Consider the following 22,164-nt stretch of genomic DNA (forward strand, 5'->3'; position numbering starts at 1 on the left):
TGCAAATAAATAAGCAACTATACAACCGTACATCTTTGAAAAGCATTAGTAGAGCCTTCTATACACCCAACAAGAATGCAGCACGTGGTTTCTTTATGTTAAGAAATAAACAAAACTTGTCTTTTCCAGTAGCCATTGTACAGCGCATGCAGTGGTAAAACCATCTGACCAAATGTGCTGGATCTCTTCTTGGGTTGCTAGGTAATGGCGCAGTGCCCATCAAATGTAGTTCAACAATTGGGAGGTTCAAACTGGAAGTGATCTGCGCCACTGAACCGCCATCTTAGTAGGCAAGCGCAAAGCAAAGGTGAAACCAACAAAATGACAGTATATGAAACAAACTGCACTTATATGTATGTACTCATATTTTTCTCTAAGTTAGATAGGAACGAGGTGAGAGCTAGTCCTAAGCTTGTGGCTTGTTTATTGTTGTCATAGCAACTCCATAGCAACTGCCATTAGTTAGTTACAGATACTTAACAAGATGGCCGTCAGCTTCAAAGTTCCCATAAGTTTGACGTCACAAGAGAACCATGTACAGAGTAGAATGGAATAAAATCTATGAAAAACAATGAAGCATTTAACAATATATTTCACAAATAAAAACAATGTTTCACTTAAAAAAAGACTAAATATTCACTTAAATTGGACTCATTCCTTGTTAAGTTAAAAACAAAAATAAACAAGGTCAAGCTGACCTCTCAGCAGCCACCAGACATATGCCTATGTCTGATGGGTAAAAACAGTAAAAACAGATGGGTAAACAGTAAGCTCACTTAATTATTCAAAGTAAACAGTTTCTATGTAAGGTTGCATCAAACACATTACATTTACGGACAGTCTGAGGTGTGATGCGTCTGTTGTGCAGACCGATAGTCTCATCAGCTGTGTGTCGCTGGTCTCAGCCGATGGACGAGTCAGATGTGGCGATCTTGTGCTGCAGTGGTCACACATAGCCAAGGAGGATGAGCTCGACTTGCAGTGGTCCCAGTTTGTTGGGAACAAAACTCTTAAAACGGCTTATGGCCAGATAATGGACACTGAGCCATGCAGCTACTGCTCTGCTGGACATCCCTGCATCCAACATCCCAATGGCTCCCGCATAACTTGCGACATCTGACGTTTTATGACTTGTGATAAATTTTGACATTTTGGGGCCTTTTATTGTCCCCAGTCCAAGGATTGTCCACCTGTTGCTCATTTTGTCTGTTTACCCTCTGGACATGCCCCAAACATACACTGAGTAAAAAAACAACTCACTGAGTATAACGCTCACTGACAGCAAGTTGGATTAAAAATTATACATAAATCAAGAGAAATACTACTTTTGTACAATAAAATGCTCATTTACAGTTGTTAACTCCACATGGCAACAATATTTGACGTGGGGCGTTTATATTTTTGTTCAGTGTAGTTACAACTCTGATTAATATATTCTGTGAGTCCACTACAGAATATGTTGAGGTTCCCCCCACCAGGCCATGAATCACCCGTCATACCTCCCCTCCCCCTGCTCCATGCAGGGACAGCCTCCCGTGTTTTCCTCCAGAGGCTGAGCCGTACTGTGTGCGTCTGGTCATGGATTTACCATTCAGAAAGCAACGTGCTTGTGCCTGAGGACAACTGGAAATCCGCCATTGTTCTCCCTCTCCATCGTCAGGCTGATCGGAGCGGAGGAAGATGGGCTGCTGCTCCGGAAGATGCATGTTGGTCCTGCTGTGCTGCGTGCAGCTGGTAAGAGGTTTTCATTTTTCATGCTGCATCATAAACACGTCACACCAGCTGTTGCTTGTTTACTTTCTAAAGCTGTATATAAAAAAATAATTACAGAGTCTACATCAGAATGGCATTATTGTACAATTAAATGTGCAGCTTTTTGCACTGCAAAAACACAAACTCTTATCAAGTGTTTTTTAGTCTGGTAAAGCACAATTATTCTGATGGAAATATTTAGAAATAAGACAAAAGTAACTTTTCAGCAAAACATGGGACCTTATTCTAAGTCAGTTCTTCCTTACTACTGATTTTTTAAAAAAAGAAAAAATTATTTCAGTTTTTACAAACATTTTTTCCATAATTTGCCATACTGTTTAAAAATTAATATTAAGGAATTATTGGCTTAGAATAAGCTACATATTGCTGAGTTAGTTTTGTCTTATTTCAATTGTATTAAAATCTTTAGAAACTAGAGAAATGTTTGGTAAGATTTTGTAGCGTGGTAGTTTTTGCAGTATAGGGTTATCACACTGTAAAATACTGACACTTTATAAAATATTCAACTTAAGCACCTGTTGATTATGTTTAATAATGCTTTACTAGAAAATATTGTGCTCTCAACACAGACGCTCACTAAGCTAATACGTTAGAAACAATAGAGTTTTCCATCAAATTAAATATACGTTGCTAAAACATTACCTGGAAAACACATTAGCTGTTACTTGTTTGAATATAACAGTTCACTGGTTTGCACAGTGTTTTTAAAAAACCTAATATTTTTTAAAAGTGGACTTTTCAGTTTTATAAAAGTTATAAAGAAATCAGCAACCATTCCGTAAATTAAGCGTAGTGAATAACATAATATTCAAATAAATTTACAATGAAATATTAAAGAAAATTTAGAATTAGATGTGATGAATATAATACATTAAAAAAATAATGTAAAATGTGAGTTTTATTTGTAATGACATCTAAAATAGAGGGAAAGTAATTACTTAAGATAAGCAACAGTAAAGTATTGAGATTAAACTGAAAGTAATGTTGAAAATTTCTACAACTGATATAAATGAAATATAAATACTAGAAAATGTGAAAATAATGTTGAAGACTGGAAATAAAATATTTTTTAAAATTAGTTTTCTTTCCATATGTTTTTTTTTTAATAATAAGTTATTATTACGAGATAATCTTAAATTGCAATATTGATTTGTTTTATTTCTACTTTGTGGAAATATTTATTTTACCCCAGTTTAAGTTCATCTATCAATATATTTAGAAAAGCCCTTTTGAAATAATAAAAACAGACATTTGAAATAAATACAGTTGAAAAAATAAATAAAATAGTTCCAGCTAAAAACACCAGGTTTGTTGTTTTTGGCTGACTTCAGGTTCAATAAAACCTGCTAATTAATTGACTTTTATCTGCTCCTCATAATAAATTGTTAAAAAGCAGACCCAGCCTGACACAATAGCATCCCGGTTTCCCACCCTGCCCCCATCTGACCTCAGAGGACTCCAGGCTGCACCCACTCCATGCGAGTGACGAAAAAAAAAGTGACGATAATGATGATGGGGTGCAGCAGCCGCACATTTTGTTTCTGGTAAAGTCTAATGTCTCTGAATCAGTGTTGGGCAGTAACTAGTTACATTTACTTGAGTAAAATTTTGGGTACTCTACCCACTGTGAGTGCACTGCAAAAACTCAAAAGTATTTTTACATCTTTTCTAGTGCAAATAACTTGCACTTGAAATAAAACAAATCTAGCTTACAAGTAACTTTCCAGCTTGTTTTGAGTCAATAATTCCTAATAATAATTTTTAAAAAGTATTACTTCCACTGGCAGATTCTTTCCATTATAACATTATATTTTTTTCCCCAAGTTATAGGTGAAACTACTATTAAGGTTAATACTTGTTCACTTGAAACAAACTTGTAAATCAAACTTGTATATCTTGCTGAACAGTTACTTGCAAATTAGTTTTGCTTTATTTCAAATGTTCTAAGGTATTTGGACCAGAAACTGGACCAAAACATGTGACAAGATTTTCTGTTTTTACAGTGTAACTTCACTGAATGAACAACAATCATGTTTAAGCTATAAAAAAAAAAATCAGACACAGGAATGCAGTTTTTGTTAAAGTTTTATATTGAAAGAAATGGATTCGGAGAAATGTTTCTTTTGCCTTTATTTTATATTTTTGTTGATTATATGAATTATTATAATTTTAATAATTAAAATACCAAAATTTTCACACAACTTTTTGATCCGTCTTCAAATATTAAATAATTGATGTTTTGATCAGTTACTCATGAGTAGCATCTGTACCAAATACTTTCTTACTCGGATTTGAGTAATTCCTTAGATATGTTTTGCTTTTAGTTGAGTAAAAATATGTTGAAGTACTACTCTTATTGTAGTAAAAGTTTTTGGACTGTAGAGTCTACAGAGTGTGAATTATTGTCCTGCTGACAGATAACCGCGGTGGAGCGGCAGGTGTTCGACTTCCTGGGCTACCAGTGGGCTCCCATCATGGTCAACTTCTTCCACATCATCATGGTCATCCTGGGACTTTTTGGGGCCATCCAGTACCAGTCACGCTACGTCACCATGGTAACGCCAGAGAATTCTCTCTCAAGCTGCGTCCCCCGGAACGCCCCCTAGCGGTCCGCAGGGTACTGCATGTAAACGACCGTTTATTTTACCGTGACGTCAGCTCAGAGTGCGACGCACGCAGCTAGCTTAGCTAAAGATTGTGTTTAAAAATAATAATGGATACGTGGCTTAAAACCGGGTCACTCAGAAAAAAATAACCAGTGGAAAGAAAACAACACCAAGACAATTTATAATCGGAGGAAGCCAAGTTGTATATGCTGAATTGGTAGTTTACTAGCAGTACGATTCTTTTGAACGGCTCTTAGCTGTGAACGAGTCTCAATTGGTGAGAACTGTTCTTTGTTTTTTTACACCTTTGCTTGCTTATGATTCTGTGCTCGCAGGTGAACAGCTGTTATTATTATTTTTAAATGATTTATCTGCAAATGAATACAATAATTACAATTGATAGAAATCGGTGTAATTTTTATATTTCATGATGAAGAGGATTTTTGTTTCTGCCAAATCAACTCAAGTCCATTTTTCTTTTATTATGCATTCATGGCTTTGTCGTGGCCAGTCACGTTTACAAAACAGCGCCATCCCTCTCATCGGATGAACAAAGAAAACAATAAGAAGTGTGTTAAGAGACAAATATTTTCACTCCAGGTGGTATATATTCAGATTTTGTGTTTTAAGTTTTGAGTTAGGTGGCCCATTAGTGTTTGTGATGTGGTTCAAGTGGGCCTCAGTCTAAAAAAGGGTGAGAAACACTGATATAGAGCTTCTGTCTCAATTACTTTGTGAAATGAATGTTTTTTTTCTGTTACTGGTTCCCAGTACCTGCTGTGGATGTTTGTGTGGATTGGCTGGAACGTCTTTGTGAGTTGTCTCTACCTGGATTTGGGAGGCCTTTCGAAGGTAAGGCCCGGTTATTTAGGACGGATAATTAGAGGCGGCATCAGTGACTGAAGTCTCTAATTAACTCAGTGTTTAAATCTGCTTCTCTTTTGATCCACTGCTGATGACACGCACAAAAAATGCTTTTAAAGTTGCTGTTTGTCATCAGATGCTAAATATTTACTTTAAAATATTCATTATTAGGGTTTGAAAATTTGAGCTGATATCAATATTTGATTTTAATATTGAAGTTATGGACATTCAACATTATTTACCAACATTATATTTATTTCTCTAAGTTTTTAATGCTTTTGGGGGAAATATTTCAGAATCAGAAGGCAACAAGATGGAGATAAAGATCAGCTGTTAATATTGACCCACTTTTATTTATTGGGCCGATACCGATATTTAAGAAATGATAAGAAATGACCAATATCGGCCAATACTGATGTTAGTTCTGATTTATCATGTTTCCCTGCTTATTATGTTCCTGTCATATTTGGTTTCACTTAAATCTGATATTATTTACTTTCTTTTGAGTTGAATAATTTATTCTAGTTAATTTTTTATTCACATTACTCTCACAGTACAATAAAAATGTATGTATGTTATTTTATTATTTTCTTTATGATGATCAGTAACAGCATTGCACAATACAAAATAATACAGGAATTTAATGTTGTTTTTGCATAGAAGACAATGTCTCTATTTGTATTTTCAGTTTTTATTTAAAATTATTTTATTGTTCTGTCATTGTTTTCATTTTTGTTGTTTTAATCATTTTAGTTGTTGAACTATTTTCAGTTTTATGTACAAGTAAAAACAATTCATTAATATTGTAATTTATTTATTGATTTTTTTTATTAGCTTACCAGAAAAAACAACTTAGCAAAACAAACCTAGAAGGGGAAAAAATAAAATAAAAATACTAATTTGGTTTGTCAGAGAGCATTTATACACTAAGTTCTGTTTTGAATCAGAAAATCTGCCTTTTTTCTTTTACAAGTTTGTTTACAGTTGCTTGCAAAGTATTCATATCCTTTGACCTTTTCCACATTTTGTCACATTGCAACAACAAATATAAACATATGTTATTGGACTTTTATGTGAAAGATCAACACAAAGTAGTGCACATCTGTGGAGTTGAAAGAAAATTATACATAATTCAAAACATTTTTTACAAATAAAAAAATAGTGCGGTGGGCAAAAGCAGGATTTTTTTATTTTTTATTTGTTTTTTTAATGACATAATAATTTTGGTCAATCATCTTTTATTTGTTTTGTTTGAAATGCAAATGTTTTTCAAAAATAATTTCTGATATTTTTTATGTTAAATATAAATACAAATCAAGGATCTGCGTCTTTCCAAATAAAAATTATTTTATTACATTTATCGGTTTATATGCTGTGCATTAAGACCATTCTCATTATACTTGAACAGAACAATATTAAAGTTTAGCACATTTTAATATTTAAGTGACAAAAATCACGTGACTCAGCGCTGACCTCATAAAGAAAGCATTACTTTAGGAGACTTTGGTTCAACCGGGTCCGTTTCTCCTGGTCTCGCTGCAGGACAGCCACATCCTCTCCCTGGGAGTTTCCTCACATTCCTCCTGGTGGAAGAGCAACGGGCCGGGATGTCAGAGCCAGAACCCGGCCTCTGACAGGTGGAGCGAGCACCAGAACCCCCGGCTGACCACGGTGCCGAGCTGCTGGCTGCAGTACCAGTACCTGGAGGTTCTGCACTGCGCCGCCCAGCTCCTTCTGTCCGTGAGTCTCACATGTTACACAAACTGACAGCAAAACCTCCTCTGTCAGGTCTATAAACTTAAACTCATTTACATGGTTTTGAATATTTGCTGTCTTCACTAAATAATGAGTTTAAAGGGCAAACAAGAAGCTTAAAGTTCACCTCAGTTTAAAAAATATAAACCTTTGAACAAATAATCAGTTTTTTGATTGTATTGTGCAGCATTAGATCTCTCAACAAACAGAAGGAGGTATTTTTTTATTGTGTTTATTTTCAAATACCACAATTCACAGAGAAATTCAGCAAACACTTTTTCACCTGGGACATTGTGATGTGCTATTTTATTTTTTGTCTAAAAGATCAAATCTGAAGCAAGCAGGAAGCTTTGAGACCTTTTTCATGATGTTCTTGAATTTGTTCTCAGCTCCTGGGAGTCGTTTATTCCTGCTATGCTGTCAGCAGATTTCCAGAGGAGGAGAGCTGTACGTATAAACAACCTACTATCATTTCTTTACATTCAGTATGTCTGTAGTTCATAGGAATCTGTTCTGTTGCCTGGTTCTTTTTTCCTTTTATGTGTTTTTCTTTTGATTTTGACTTTGTCCAACCTTTACTTAGTTAATTGTTGTTGCTGTGGGTGAACTGAAGAGTCGGGGTGTTGATTTAGATAAAACTGCTTCAAGGATAATTCTCTAAAGTCAGGTCATCGTGTCCTCATGTTTTTCTTTTTCTCAGATATAAACTATCAGAGAAAAAAAGAGTCTCTGCTGCAGTCAGACAGCAGATAAAATGTTTTTCACATTATTTTTTGCTCTAAAATTCTAAGAAATATTTTTGCTCCCTTATGAAAACTGAAAAATAAACTTACAAGAGTCAAGTGACGCCTGTCAGCTGGTGCATGCAGATCTTCCACCCTCACTGCAGCCTGTTTCTAATAACAATAAGAATAAACCCAAACAAGTTGGCCAATCTATGTAAGCTGCCAAGAAAATACAAAGGGTGAGTTCAAACACACGCAGCACTTTTTTACACTTTTATTTGTGAAAGCGTGAAAAGGTTCAAGGGTAAAGCCAAAGAAGGGTAAAGCCAATGGCAAAGCCATGGAAGATACTGTGAAAGAGGAAGAGGGCCACTGAAAAAAAGAATTATGACTTTAATCTCAGAATTACGAGGGTTTTTTTTGTGGGGTTTTTTTTTACAATTATGAGTTTTAATCTCAGAAAATTAAGATCATATTTCTGAGGATTCTCAGAATTGACTTTAATCTCAAAACTCAGAATTTTTTTCTCTCAAAATTCTGAATTCTGAATTTTAATCTCAGAAGATTAATCCCAGAATTCTGACTGATCTCAAAATTCAGACTTTAATCTCAAAAATCAGATTCCCCCGTACCCCACAAAATTCTGACGTTTTTCTGAGAATTCTATTTTAACGTCAAAAGTCAGAAGATCAGTCAAAATTCTGACTTTGATCTCAAAATTTGGACTTTAATCTCAGAATTCAGATTTTGTTCCTCAAAATTCTGACTTTTTTTGAGAAGTCTGAGTTTTGCTCTCAGAAGATTAAAGTCCTTAATCCTCCACCATTTCATTCCTTCTTGTTTGCATCCAATTTTATCTCTGCTTGCTCTTACATCTCTTATGCACATTTCTTTGATAATTATTATTATTATTTCAGATTACAAATGACTGTAAGGAACATCTGTTCAAAGATGCTGAAAAGAATCCAGGCAGAAGAGGATCTATAAGACCCAATCATCATCTTCATCATCTTAAGTTTGGTTGTGAAACCTTTGATCAAGGCAGGGACTTAAAAATGTGTCCAGGACATAATCTTCCAGTTTAAGAATCAGATTGGGTCCTAATCTGCGTGTCTTCTCGTCTGTAAAACATTTAAGATGAACTTGATGAAAGCTCCTGTTTAAATGTTATCTCTTTTTCCTAATATTGAGTGTACTGCATATTTGTTACCACTAGGTGGCGAATAGAGGTTTCTTCAGCTTTAGTGGATAAAATGAAGAAGATGAATCACTTCTCTAAAAACATTTCATAGAAAAAAAAAAAAGACGGTTGACCTAAATGCTGTATTTTTTATTGGACATTTCAACATTTAATTTGTCGTTATGAAAAACCTGCATAAAAAATATGTGATTAACAGTAAAATAATAATAAAATTAAACATTTTTGGCTTCTGTTTCCATATACTGTGGCTAACTTATAGAGAATGAGCTGTAAAAATTATTATATGAATTAATAAAAGTTGTATCTAGCGTATGACCAGTCCAAAAAAGTTCCAACAGAATAAAGTGAAATAATGTCTCTACAATGTATTTGAATTATAATCTGTACTCAACATGTGGGTTAGATTTTGGAGGGAGTGTTTTAAATGTATTGCTCCATTTTTGTTCAGTTCACTAAATGAACTGATTGGGGAAAAGTGTTGTGATTATTTTTAATGGACTTTTCATTGTTTCTTCTTGCTGATTTTGTTATTTTAATTGTTTTCTGCACCTCAAGACCTCAAACAAGTGAAAGCAGCCAACCTGGAGTAAATTGTTTTTATTTTGAGTTATTTGTTTCTTAAAGATGTTAAATTTTACACTGGCAACCTAAATATGGATTAATTGTCCTTATTTTCACCTCCATGGTTTTTATTTGTGTCAAAATAATTCGCCTGGATTTCACATTAAATCACAATGTGATCATAGTCTGTTTATGGTTTTGTGTATTTCTTTAAACTTTGTGTTATATTTCTCAATTCTTTACGTAACATAAGTTTTAAAGTTTGTTTTCCAAAATGGTGAAAAGAAATTAAACACAAAATGTGGCACGAGATTTGCCACCCATTCTGATTCAGATTCTGGAAAGCAAATCTTTAGGCCCAACAAAACTGTCATCATGTCCGACTTTAAACGAATTTTGGTGAATAGCTAACATTAGTTATTAATTTGGCTAATCATCTATTTGTATACCTCCTTAACGCTTGCAGTGTAATTATTGTAACCAATATATAACATTATACAGAGGGTAGCAACAATAATATCTGCTTTTCATCTTCTGATTGGATGTTTCAGTAAAGTCCAGTCTCATTGGTTCCTGGAATCAGGAGTCTATATGGAAGATCTCTAGCTCAAAATCTTAAACTGTCCAAAACTAAAGAATTTCTTTAAAAAGTTATTTGATCTTTAAAACACTTCGTTTTCATAACTATTGTTTTCATATGTAACAAAGCATTTCCAATTATTTAGTTTGAAATTAGATTAGCTCTTCCATGAATTACAAGAAGAATGCCCCCTGAAAAAAGATATAACAAAAATACCCAAAATTAAAAGTATTTACAAGTCTATTCAGTAGAAATGTAGGCTTTACCATTACTTTAGTTCCTTCTACATGTGGTGCTACAGTATTCTGTCTCGGTCAGACCTTAGAAAAGGTTTTCAGCAGCCCAGGAACCACATTTTTTGGGGCCCCAAAGACTTCTTTAAAATTATTTATTTATATATTTTAAATGAATGCATGTTTTCCATTGTACTTATATAAAACTCAGATTGATGTGATAAATTAAATAAATATTTCGGGATTTTTATAAATATAAGCCATGTAATACATCTGTGTAAATATATGCATATGTATGTATATCTAAATGTATATGACTACATCTACGAAATATATATGCATATATATATAACTATATAAATAGCTATTTAAACAACTATATTGAAATATTTATTTAAATAGTTAAATTAAGTATTTAACTAACTATTCTAGTTAGTAACCTTATATATGTACAGGGGCGCAAAAAGTGGGTATGCGCCGATTTATGTTTTCGCATCCACCTGAATAATGTGTAGTTGCGCCACTGTATATGTATATGGTTAAATACTTATTTTACTATTTCCGGTCCAAACAATCTCACTATAGTTGTTTCGTTATTTAAAAAACGAAACAACTATATATATCAGTGACGTCCGGGCAGGTGAGGCAGAGCCTCATCTTATCATGGAAAAATAATATATAATAATAAAATCATTTATATTGCTATTTTAACCCTGTGGTTTATACTATAAAGTATCTATTTTTCACTTAGCTTAACCAATTCTGATTCGTTTTTTTCTTAAAAATCGCTGTATTGTCGCATTTTCCCATTCAAAACCTCAGGAGCGAAGCCGGTGAGGCAGCAGCGAGATCAGCCTCACCTGCGATTGCGCAACCTCTCGCTAACTGCGCTGGCTGCCATTCTATATGAGCCTGTTCATCCTGTCTGTATGCCAGCAATAAAATGGCTAAAAACATATATGGTCTTATTTTCCATAATTTCGCTTATGTATATAATGTACAGTGTTTTTTTGTCACTAACTGTGTGTGTATCGTGTTTTGTGTGCGGAGGAGCGATAAGAAACGGCAGAGAAAAGACTCGAGGTGAGGCAGGCAGTTCTCCTGTCTCATGGCAGGGGGCGCTCATGATCCTAGATATTGCGATTGCACAACTGCAGAGTAAGACACAGTGAGCTAGCCATGGAGCTAGCCACACAGTAAATAAGTAAAGTACAGGGATATATTTGTTTTCTTCTGTCTTCCAACGTTAACATGAAAGACTACATTTCTACACTTAAACAGTTTTCTAAAGTGGATTTTCAATTGAAGCAGGAGATGATAACTAAAGGAAGAGCAACACCGGAGCTGAAAGTTTTACTTCAAGACAGTTTGATGATTCTCAAACGTAGTAGAAAAGACATGCCGAGGATCGACTTGGCTTTGGATGAACGGATATTTTTGTGCAGAATTAGCGGTGCATTGATTTCATTGATAAGTAAAGGTAAGACAGCAATAAGATGTTTTTGTTTAGTTTTTTTAATGAAATGTGCGTTTTGTGGGCTACAGTTTATGTTTAAATAATTCAGTAAAGTAGAAGCGGTAGCTAATCTACCACAGCAATTATTTATTAATGAAACATTAAGCCTAAAACGTCCTACAACAACAGACTAAATGATCTGTTCTGTGTGCAAAATTATTGAATGTTTTTTGGTGTTAAATCCTAAAACATGAAGTGGCATTGTTGTCAGTTGCTATGGCAACGAGTCTGACGAGTTGCTATGAGCGAGTCTAATTAGCTTGGCGAATACAGATCACTTTGCTGTGGATCATAACACGAAATTAATACCTACGTTTTTAAGTTTCACTGAGTTAACGCGGCTATGGATGACATGTAAAATGCGCATGCGCGAAATTGGTGTCTAAGTCATAAGTCAGTGCCTCACTAGCAATGAACCTCACCGCACGTCATTTTTTATATATATATATATATATATATATATATATATATATATATATATATATATATATATATACATACACACACACACAAGCAAGTTTTTGCATTTTTACAAACTAAATCTGCCTTTAGTCGACGTCTTTGATTTTGCCATTGCGCAGTCACGTGCCCCATCTACGTCATTTCCGCTCCTCGGGCACTGGAAGAAGCTGCTGTTTTGGGGCCAAATGAGCTGCGAGGCCGCCGGGGCTGGTCTAGTTTAGCTTTGAGGGGCTCGGAGCGGACTGAAGCCCGGCTGGATTAATGCGGACAGGGCGGCGCGACCTGCCAGCAGGGCCACGACAAGCGCAGGCGAGCCGAGTCGACAGTCCGGCTAACAGCCGCTGCTAGCAGGGCAGAGAAAAAAAGCCTCTCCGTAGCTCTCACACCGCTCGTCCTGTCGGGGCTCCATTCCAACACAACCCCTGGTAGATGAATGATGTCTGCCGCTAGCATTGACCCTCAGGTGAGCGGCGAAAATGTTTCATATTGACGCGTAGAGAGGTGAACTGAGCCGTGAAACCGGAGCTAGGAAGTTAGTTAGCCCAGAGAGATGAGAGGTTAGCTGCTAAAATCATCTGCGGGGAACCCACCAAGGCCTGGACCACAGCTTCCAGTGGCCATCTGACTCCTCAACACTGCTTAATATTCCTGACAGAATCCATCTTAAAATGCGCATGTTAAACTAAAGCATGCTAAATGTGCAAACATGACCAAAACATGACGTGTTTGTGTTCTCTCTCTTTAATGTTACCGTGAAGACATCGAAAGGACAAGATGCAAGCAAAGGTAAGAGATTAATGTTCACAGCAAAACCAGGCGTTAATCTATGTAAATATTAAACACACACACACACACACACACCTGCCTCCTTGCCAGGTAGATTTTCTTTTAAAAAAGCGGACCTTATATGTTGATGATTGACAACACACCAGAATAATCTACAACATGAGCCTGTGATGTAAACAGAGCTGGGTAGTAACTAGTTACATCTACTCAATTACATTTACTTGAATAACTTTTTTCTTTTTCTTTTTTAATTACTTTTAGGAGTAGTTTTACTGTGTTGCACTTTTTATTTTTACTTAAGTAATTTTATTATTAAGTATTTCTACTTTTACTTGAGTAAAAGGTCTGGATTTTCTTCGCAGTGAATTAAGAACAAGCATATTTTAACCAGAAATTTACCAGATACAGAGCTGCAGTGTTTTGTTACAGTTTTATATTGAAAGAAATTAATTTAGGAAAAACATAGTTTGCCTGGTTTTGTTATATGTTGTTACTTATAAGAAATATTATCATTTTTGTCTTCAAAATACCAAAATTTCCACTTAACTTTATAATTTGGTCCATTTCATTATTTAATTTTTAAAATATTAAATGATTGATAATTTGATCAGTTACTCAACCCTTGAGTAAACATTTGACCAAATACTCCTTTGCTCGAGGAAAAATATAGTAGTTCTACTCTTAATTAAAATTTTTAGATACTCTGCCCACCTCTGATTATTACATTCAGACTTGACATTGCATTTTTTAAAATTATGTTTCGTTTAGTTATTATTGAATAGGTAGATGGATGTCAGATTCCTCTGACTTTATGGAAAAGGCAGAAAATCTCAGAGCGGTTTGAGGCTAGCAGCTTGTCAGCCATTTTAATTAATGTTAGCAGTTCAAAACAAGCCAAGTTTAAAATATGTACCATTAAAACCCAAACTGCACCAATTTATCAGCATGAATTTTCTTAATTTTGAGAGATCAGACAAAACTTGCTTGTGAAACTGATTTTATCTGCCTCGCCAAAGGTCTGAAAATTGGGCACTGTCCTCTTGTGTTTTTCTGTTAGAGGTTTGACTGATGGACCGGTAACCAGGTCATGTTTGCATGTCTGCAGTTAACCATAGCCACTCCACTGCTGCCAACTCAGCAACTTTCTTGTTATATTTAGCGACATTTCAGACAAAAAAAATTGTATCTGCCAAATTGGAATGACTTTTGGCTTTTGAAAGATCGGTAATCAGGGATTGGCCGGAAAACTGCGATCGGTGCAGTTTTCCTAGTTTGACTTGTTTGACAGTGCAGTGTGAAAGTGAACCAAACCAGCTGAAAATGTAGCAAAAGTTCTGGATTGTGAGGTGAAAGCAGAGCTTTGATATACCATCATTTGAGCGTTCCCAAATTGTTTCAGGCATTGTTATCAAATTGTATGTAAACCTCTGAATCTGTATGACAGTGAAGAAAACAACGGTGGTTTCATCTGTGTCAGTCATGAAACCCTATTTGTGTACAGAGGCTGATGGATCAGTTCTCATTTGTTTAAGCTAACATCCTGGTGTTGAGCTTTCATGCAGATGATGTCAGTGTTTTATCTCCATCATGTTCATCATCTATTAGCTTCACAACAAACATGGCTCCATTTGCCTGGTTGGAAGTTTATGCAAATGATGGTGTCCGGTTTTAACAGTAGTTTGATTTTATTGCAGCCTTTCCAGTTTCAGTGCAGAACGGCTCCCTCCACCAGAAGGACTCTGTGCATGATAATGACTTTGAGCCGTATCTCACTAGCCAGTCCAGTCAGGTAGGAGCTACAGAGGGATATTTTAAAGATCTGTGACACTGAAACGCTTCTGTAGGGCTGGGCGATACGGCTTGAAAATAAAGTCTCTGGTTTTCTGACGCCAGATCCGATTTCTGATCTTTTTTCAAATATATTTTACTTTCTCAAGACATAACAGAAAACTTGACAGAAAATATATTTCTGTTCCCATTCTATGCGTTGTATGATGGTGTTTAGGGCCAGGTTATGATCATTTTTGTTTAATAACAACAATATAGTCATCATAATAGAATATAGACACATTTTTACCAGAACATTGAAAAATTAAAGGGAAAATATAATTTTAATGAGAAAAAAGCTTCTCACATTTGTTGCACGATCATTTCAAAGACCTGTTCTGATCTTTCTGATGTGTTAAAAATTAAGTATATCCACTTTATAAAACCAACACCAAAGCATAACTTCACAACGTTCCTCATTTTAGTTTTTTGTTATTGTTTGTGACTTTACTCTGGTAATATTCTGACCTTTTTTCTGACCTCCATTTAGGCCTGAGACAGTAATAAATGTTTCTTGGTGATATATTGCCCTGGAAATTATTATTGTAATAAGTGATAATATTGTCATTTTGAGACTATTTTCAAGTAATGTAAAGATAATTGCATAATAATGCAAGTTTGCCTTCTCAACGACAAATAACCTTTTAATTTCAAATGTGTCAAATTAAACACAACAATCAAAAACAAGGAAGGAAATAAAACCATGAATAAAATTGATTATAAAATATCTAAACAAAATTAGTTTAAAAAAAATGAAATGGAAATTGAGCTCACTTTAATTTGTCATGTAATTAATTTAATTGCTTATTGCGACAGGCTTAACTCTATAGTCATAAGACTTTATTGTTGTAATTAAAAAATAAAATCTTAACCTGGCCCTAATATTCTGTCGTAGAGTTGACCTGAATTCAAAATAAATAGAAGCTGTAAAACAAGATGGCCGCCCCTGGTCGACCCCCATCACTCTGAACTATGGACACCCAGTTAATGGAAAAAAATGTATAATAATAATCTTCAAAATCCAAAAATTTGATTAAATCATTAAAATTGATGAATCGCCCAGCCCTGCCCTTTGTTTGGTTTGATCTGACGATTCATGTTGAATCTGTTTTTCCTTGTAGAATAACAGCTATCAGTCCATGACGGACCCCTACCTGTCCAGCTACTATGCCCCCTCTATTGGATTTCCTTACCCTCTTAACGAGGCGCCCTGGTCCACCGGAGGCGACCCGCCCATCCCCTACCTGGCTCCCTACGCCCCCCTCAGTAATGGAGACCACCACTTCATGCCCGATACCGTGTTCGGGCAGCCCGGTGGGCTCAGCAGCAGCATTTACCCGCACCGCTTCAATTTTTTCCCTGAGAACCCGGCGTTCTCTGCCTGGGGCACCAGCGGCTCCCAGGGACAGCAGACTCAGAGCTCGGCCTATGGGGGCAGCTACAGCTACCCTCCCAGCTCCCTAGGGGGCACTCTAGTCCCTGACGGCCAGACCGGTTTCCATAGCGACACCCTGAGCAAAGCCCCGGGCATGAACAGCCTGGAGCAGGGTATGCTGGGTCTGAAAATAGGTGGCGATGTGACAGGAAGTGGCTCGGGCGTGAAGAGCGCAGGCTCCGTGATAGGCGGGGGTGTCGCCGCGGCTGTCGCCACGGGCAACGGCGGCACACCAGTTGGGATGCCGCCTCAAAAGCCAACGTCATGGGCGGCGATCGCCAGCAAACCGGCCAAGCAGCAGCAGCAGAAGGTGAAGAACAAGCCTGGGATGCCGCTGGCCGGCGGAGTGCTGCCGCCGCCGCCCATCAAGCACAGCATGGACATCGACACGTGGGATAATAAAGGCACCGCCGCCAAGATGGCGCCACCGCTACACCACCAGCACCACCCTTCCCACCTGCACTCCCACACCGCCAGCCTCATCCCACCGCTGCAGCAGTCCCTGCAGTCCGTCCAGTCCCTCGTTCAGCAGATGACCATGCCAGGACCGCCGCAGTCCTACCAGAACCACAACTCTGCCCCCACGCCCCAAACCAGATGGGTGGCGCCTCGCAACCGCAACCTCTGCTACAGCGGCGGAAGCCTGGACAGCAGCGGCTCGTCCAACGGTGGTGGCGGTGTAGGAAACGGAGGCATGGCCGGGTTCGTTCCCGCCGATCCTGGATTGGAGTCCCACCCGGTTCTGGAGAAGCTGCGAGCGGCCCACAGCTACAACCCCAAGGACTTCGACTGGAACTTGAAAAACGGCCGCGTGTTCATCATCAAGAGCTACTCCGAGGACGACATCCACCGCTCCATTAAGTACTCCATCTGGTGCAGCACGGAGCACGGAAACAAGCGGCTGGACGCCGCCTACCGGGCCATGACCGCCAAAGGCCCCGTCTACTTGTTGTTCAGCGTCAATGGCAGCGGCCACTTCTGCGGCGTGGCGGAGATGCGCTCCCCTGTGGACTACGGCACCAGCGCCGGAGTCTGGGCGCAGGACAAGTGGAAGGGCAAGTTCGACGTGAACTGGCTGTTTGTTAAGGACGTGCCCAACAGCCAGCTGCGCCACATCCGCCTGGAGAACAACGACAACAAGCCGGTCACCAACTCACGGGACACCCAGGAGGTTCCTCTGGAGAAGGCCAAGCAGGTGCTGAAGATCATCGCCCAGTACAAACACACCACCTCCATCTTTGATGACTTCTCCCACTACGAGAAGAAGCAGGAGGAGGAGGACGTCGTGAAAAAGGTAACTATCTGATCCAGACCAAGCTGTATACGCAGTTCTCATGTGACGTGTCACACCATGAACTCTGTGATTGACGGCCATCTTGACAGTTGCTATGACAATAATAAGCCACAAGATTAGAAGTAGCTCATCTCATTCCTATCTAACTTATAAACATCATAAGTACATTACTACTGTTACTCGATTACCGTTTTTGAAAACTCTATCTTTGTGTAATACTAAGATAGAGATATTTACTGTTGTACTTACTGCTGAACTAGCAAAATGAACTTAGCTAACGTAGCTTTTGATGGAGCTAAGTTGGACATGTAGCCTATGTGTATGTTACTACATGTGCTTACTCTGCCAGTCATCAGAACCTTGTAATTCACATGAAGAGTTTGTAAACATTAAACATTAATTTTATGCGCCTATAGATTGCAGGCGACGCTTCTCCTTGGTGTAAACACTCTTTGCTTTCACTACGTAGTTAACCACGTCTTATGAGACTGGAGGCAACTTGTCCACATTGTCTGACATATTTTCCATCCTCTGTCTCTTACGGGTTGATCCCGACAGCAGCCATTTTGTTCATGTGTCTTTCTCTAACACATTGGTCAAGAATGTCCACATATTTTCATTTTGTTGGTCTCAAAGCCCCAGGTCTGCTGTGCCTACTGCACACAGTAAGATCACTTCTGGTTCAGATTTGTGGGAACTATGTATAGATACATGGCATTTTATTGTTTAGATTAACGCTGGAGGTAAAAAAAGATTTTTTTTTCTTGATATGTAAAAAAAAGAATTTTTTTTTTTTTTTTTTACATGTCGATAGCCACGCTTCTGCAGTGGAATAATGCCATTAACAAGAGTTCGCCATAGCAAAGTGAAAATAATGCAAAAAACTGTTGCAGAATAACTCAAAACCACTCTATACTTTTTTTCCTCTCTCTCTGCTGCTACAAACAGACTCGTTGCCATAGCAACTGAATGACAGCTCCACTAGTATGTCAGATTTCCACACCAAGAAACTGGACACTTTCAGTTATACTATTATGTTTTCAGATTTGTTTAATTTGTGATTAGTTATAGGTGAACGTCTGAACACAACGGTTGTTGATTAGCTCATTTAAACACCTGCTCTTCTGATGATCTGTCAGACCTGGTGTGTAGGTCGCCTTTTCTTGTAATTTTGTGACTGAAGCAAAACACACAGAATTCTGAAGCACATCTACATGTTAAGGTTGTCAAAGTCAAGCTAGCATAATTGATCTGCTTCTTGGTTTTTTGTTTTTTAATGAAACTTTTTCTGACCTGTAAAATGTGATGCCTAATTGTTGTAGTGCTGACAATTAGTATGGAAGCACTGCATCCTTTTTCCCCTTATATCTCACGCATACATTTAAGATTTAGCATGCCATGTTGACAACTTGGCAGCTAAAACCAATGGTAGTGATCGTCGCCGAGGGATCTTGTGGACGTCATGTTGTAACATGTCTATAGAATGAAAAATTTATTGTTTGGAATATTTATTTTAAACATACATTTTTGCCTACACATTATTATCACGGTGCAATTATGGCTCAAACAATTAGTAGAATTAATTGTGATGAATGGATTGTTGAAATAATCAAATAATCATTTTCCTACTAAGAAATGTATTTGTTCTCTGGAAAAAGTTTGATTTAATATGGGAAAAATTGTGAAATAATTTATTATGTCCTCACTTATTCCATCATAAGACATGAAAGTTTAACAGGTCAAATAAAAATGATACAAAAGGTAAAATGAACATTTTTTTATATAGGTGGTTTTTTTTCTTAGTTTAAAATTTGAATCATTTTGTCCACATTTTCTCACTGCTTTTATGTCCTTGTTTTTACCAGAGCTACGAGCCTGTCTCGATACCGAGTCGATCCAGAGTTGATCAGGTAAACTCAGTTTAATCTTGCTCCTCTTAGCTGGGTTTTGGATAATAGTTAAAGAAAAATAATTAGTTTCAGTAAAAAATTAAGCTTTGGATAAGTAAGCTGTGTTAATGTTTTGCTTTTTTCTCCAAATAAACTGGTTTGAGTGCTAAATCGGTGCTTTCCCAACACCAGTTATAACATATTTGGACTCCCTAAGATTTGACTCCCAACACCCAGAAAAAGTAAAAGTAAAAAAAGGTTTGCTTGCTTGGCTTGGGGAAAGAACCATTTTCCACCGGAGCTGACTGGTAGATTTATGAAGAACAACAAGCAATTAAAATATGAGGAAATTGTGTAAATGTAGCACAAACCCAATAATTAGCTGGATTAGCAATGAAAAAACATTTTCGCTTTTTTTTTTTAATCAGCAGTCACTTTGTGAATTTGGGTAAAATAATCACTCAGAACTACACTCATAATTGCATAATCTATAAATACTGTTAGCTACTGTCTCAATCAATGTTCACTTTTCATAAACACCACTTTTAACGTGTTCGGTTTAGAGTTGCTTTTTTTTGTAGTTGATTTTAGTCGCACTCTTACGTGTGTATGGTAAAAAAAAAAAAAAAAAAACATTTCACCATACCTACACTGTTGATGCGAGGAGCGGCCATATCGAAACGCAAAGGCAGCCTTACAAGGCGTAACTGGAAGTAGTCGGAGTTCCGCCCAGTTTTCCTGTGGGAAATCCGAGTTTAGAGAGCGTTCCAGTTGATTTTTTTCCTACTGGGAAGTGGGAATTTCCCAGTTCCGAGTTCAACTTGAACGCAACATTAGTTTAAACGTGAGACTAGTCACGCAGCCTTAAATAACATGCGTCCGCGGTGGATTTTATTTTTTAAACTTAAAAACCCTTTAAAGTAGGGAAATGACCAGCACCCAATTCAGATTGGGATAAATTTAGGATCAAATATTTACCAGAAGGCTTTAATGTTTGCTGTAGAAAACTAAACTGATTCTTTGGTGTTTATGTAACTAGCTACCTGTAGCGCCCTCTCTGGTTGAGCACTGGAACTGCCGCCACTTTTATCCTTTAAGCAAGGGATTCATAAAGTTGTGGTTTTAAAACCAAATGTAGCTTTATATTGTTGTCAGGTTATTCTTTTCATAATCAGTTGATTAAATGATCAGTTGTCACCTGATACTGTAAATATTTCCACATGTAATCGGCTTTTTAATGGCATTTGTGTACCTATACTAGATGGCATTTTAAGTCTGATTTCTGAAAAATGTTAACAGATTTTAACTTTGCAAGATTGATTAAAGGAGTTCTGTTTTTGTTCCATTTTTTCCAGGATCGTCAGAAGTGAACTGTAGAAGCTAACCCCTGAAAAGACCGACACTTACATTTGGGTGGACACAATGAAATCAGAATGAAAACACAGACGTTACAGAAAAGAAGAGAAAAATATAATTGTTTTCTATTTATTAACAACTTTGGCCCGTGTCAAACCTTTGAGCCACTTTGCTCTGGGTTACTTTGTAACGCGTGCAGGGATGAAACAAAATTTCACCATGTAAAGTTATTTTAATAACATCAGTTAACTTTTTTTATCCTTGGAAGTTTACTCAGCTAAGTCAGAAAACAAAATATCTGCACGTCTGACCGACAACATGCTGCTGATATTCAGTGACTGTTCACATTGTGGTTTGTGTGTTGAAGAGATGTTAAGTGCTCGTGTTGGTTAATCTAAATGAGTGGAGAACACTTTAATGACAAAACGTCTGCTATCTGTGTGTGTGGCCAGTTGTGTTTTATATCATCAACATCAGAAGAAGGAATAAATACCTTCTTGATGCCCATTTTCATTGTAGGAAACTTTTACTTTAGTGTAAAACTGAAGGTTTCTGTTTGCAGAGATATTTATGTGCAAGGCTGTGGAAAATTAAACCATAAATCTTTACAAATGGCTATAAAAGAATGATCTGGAGTAAGGCTTAGCATAATCGTTTGGGGAATAATGAAGCCTTAATTTTGTTTTCAGCATAGCAAGAGGGGAAAATGTTCATTTTTAGGGAAAGGATTTTCTTTTAGATTAACCGTTCTCTTACAATCCAATTTACAAATTCTGTGAAATTAATACTGCTTATTTTGGCCAGGTGTGGTTTTCTTTCTCTTAACACCACTTTAATCTTGGCATTATAAGTTTCCACTCCATTCTCAGAAGCTTTAATGTACCAGAACAGAAACCGCCTCAAAATGTTAAGCTGTAGCATCATTATTATTATTATTATTATTATTATTGACCAATTAATTGTCAAGTATATGGAAACCAAGAGACTAGCCTGTGTGGTAAATGTTTGTGAATTTTTTGTTTGTTTTATTTCTTTTTTCTTTTTTTTAAACTGCTTGCTGTATTGTGCGTGTATGCAAGAGTGGCAGAAAGCAGGGGAAATCAGAGTTATACTGTATAATGGTATTGGAATATAGAAAATTTATGCAAAATTTTACGTCACCCTTGTATTAAATATCTATTGTATCAGAGGTCACTATCACATTCTTAGATTTGATCATGTTCGTTATTAAAGATATACTTATATGTTGGTTGTGTTGGTTTTATTGGGTCATTTTAAATTATTTACAGATTGTTGCATAG

General features: G+C 36.9%; 2 protein-coding genes across 3 annotated transcripts; both read left to right on the forward strand.

Annotated features, from left to right (window-relative positions):
- Positions 1-1,041: 1,041 nt before the first annotated feature.
- On the forward strand, positions 1,042-8,780 carry nkain5 (sodium/potassium transporting ATPase interacting 5). The gene is made up of 6 exons (XM_081609208.1): positions 1,042-1,734; positions 4,191-4,328; positions 5,151-5,231; positions 6,786-6,983; positions 7,388-7,445; positions 8,641-8,780. The coding sequence occupies exons 1-6, from the start codon at positions 1,681-1,683 to the stop codon at positions 8,649-8,651; spliced, it is 540 nt and encodes a 179-aa protein (XP_081465334.1). The 5' UTR covers positions 1,042-1,680; the 3' UTR covers positions 8,652-8,780.
- Positions 8,781-12,393: 3,613 nt separating this feature from the next.
- Positions 12,394-22,111, forward strand: ythdf1 (YTH N6-methyladenosine RNA binding protein F1). Of its 2 annotated transcripts, XM_081609209.1 has the most exons (6): positions 12,396-12,739; positions 13,035-13,062; positions 14,757-14,851; positions 16,011-17,618; positions 19,484-19,528; positions 20,863-22,111. In XM_081609209.1, the coding sequence occupies exons 1-6, from the start codon at positions 12,710-12,712 to the stop codon at positions 20,875-20,877; spliced, it is 1,821 nt and encodes a 606-aa protein (XP_081465335.1). In that variant the 5' UTR covers positions 12,396-12,709; the 3' UTR covers positions 20,878-22,111. The 2 variants fall into 2 exon arrangements, with proteins under 2 accessions (XP_081465336.1, XP_081465335.1); XM_081609210.1 differs by lacking the exon at positions 14,757-14,851 and having other exon boundaries at positions 12,394-12,739.
- Positions 22,112-22,164: the final 53 nt, after the last annotated feature.

This window comes from Poecilia reticulata, chromosome 7, assembly GCF_904066995.2.
Source record: "Poecilia reticulata chromosome 7, P_reticulata-male-v2, whole genome shotgun sequence".
In the NCBI taxonomy this organism is placed as follows: domain Eukaryota; kingdom Metazoa; phylum Chordata; class Actinopteri; order Cyprinodontiformes; family Poeciliidae; genus Poecilia; species Poecilia reticulata.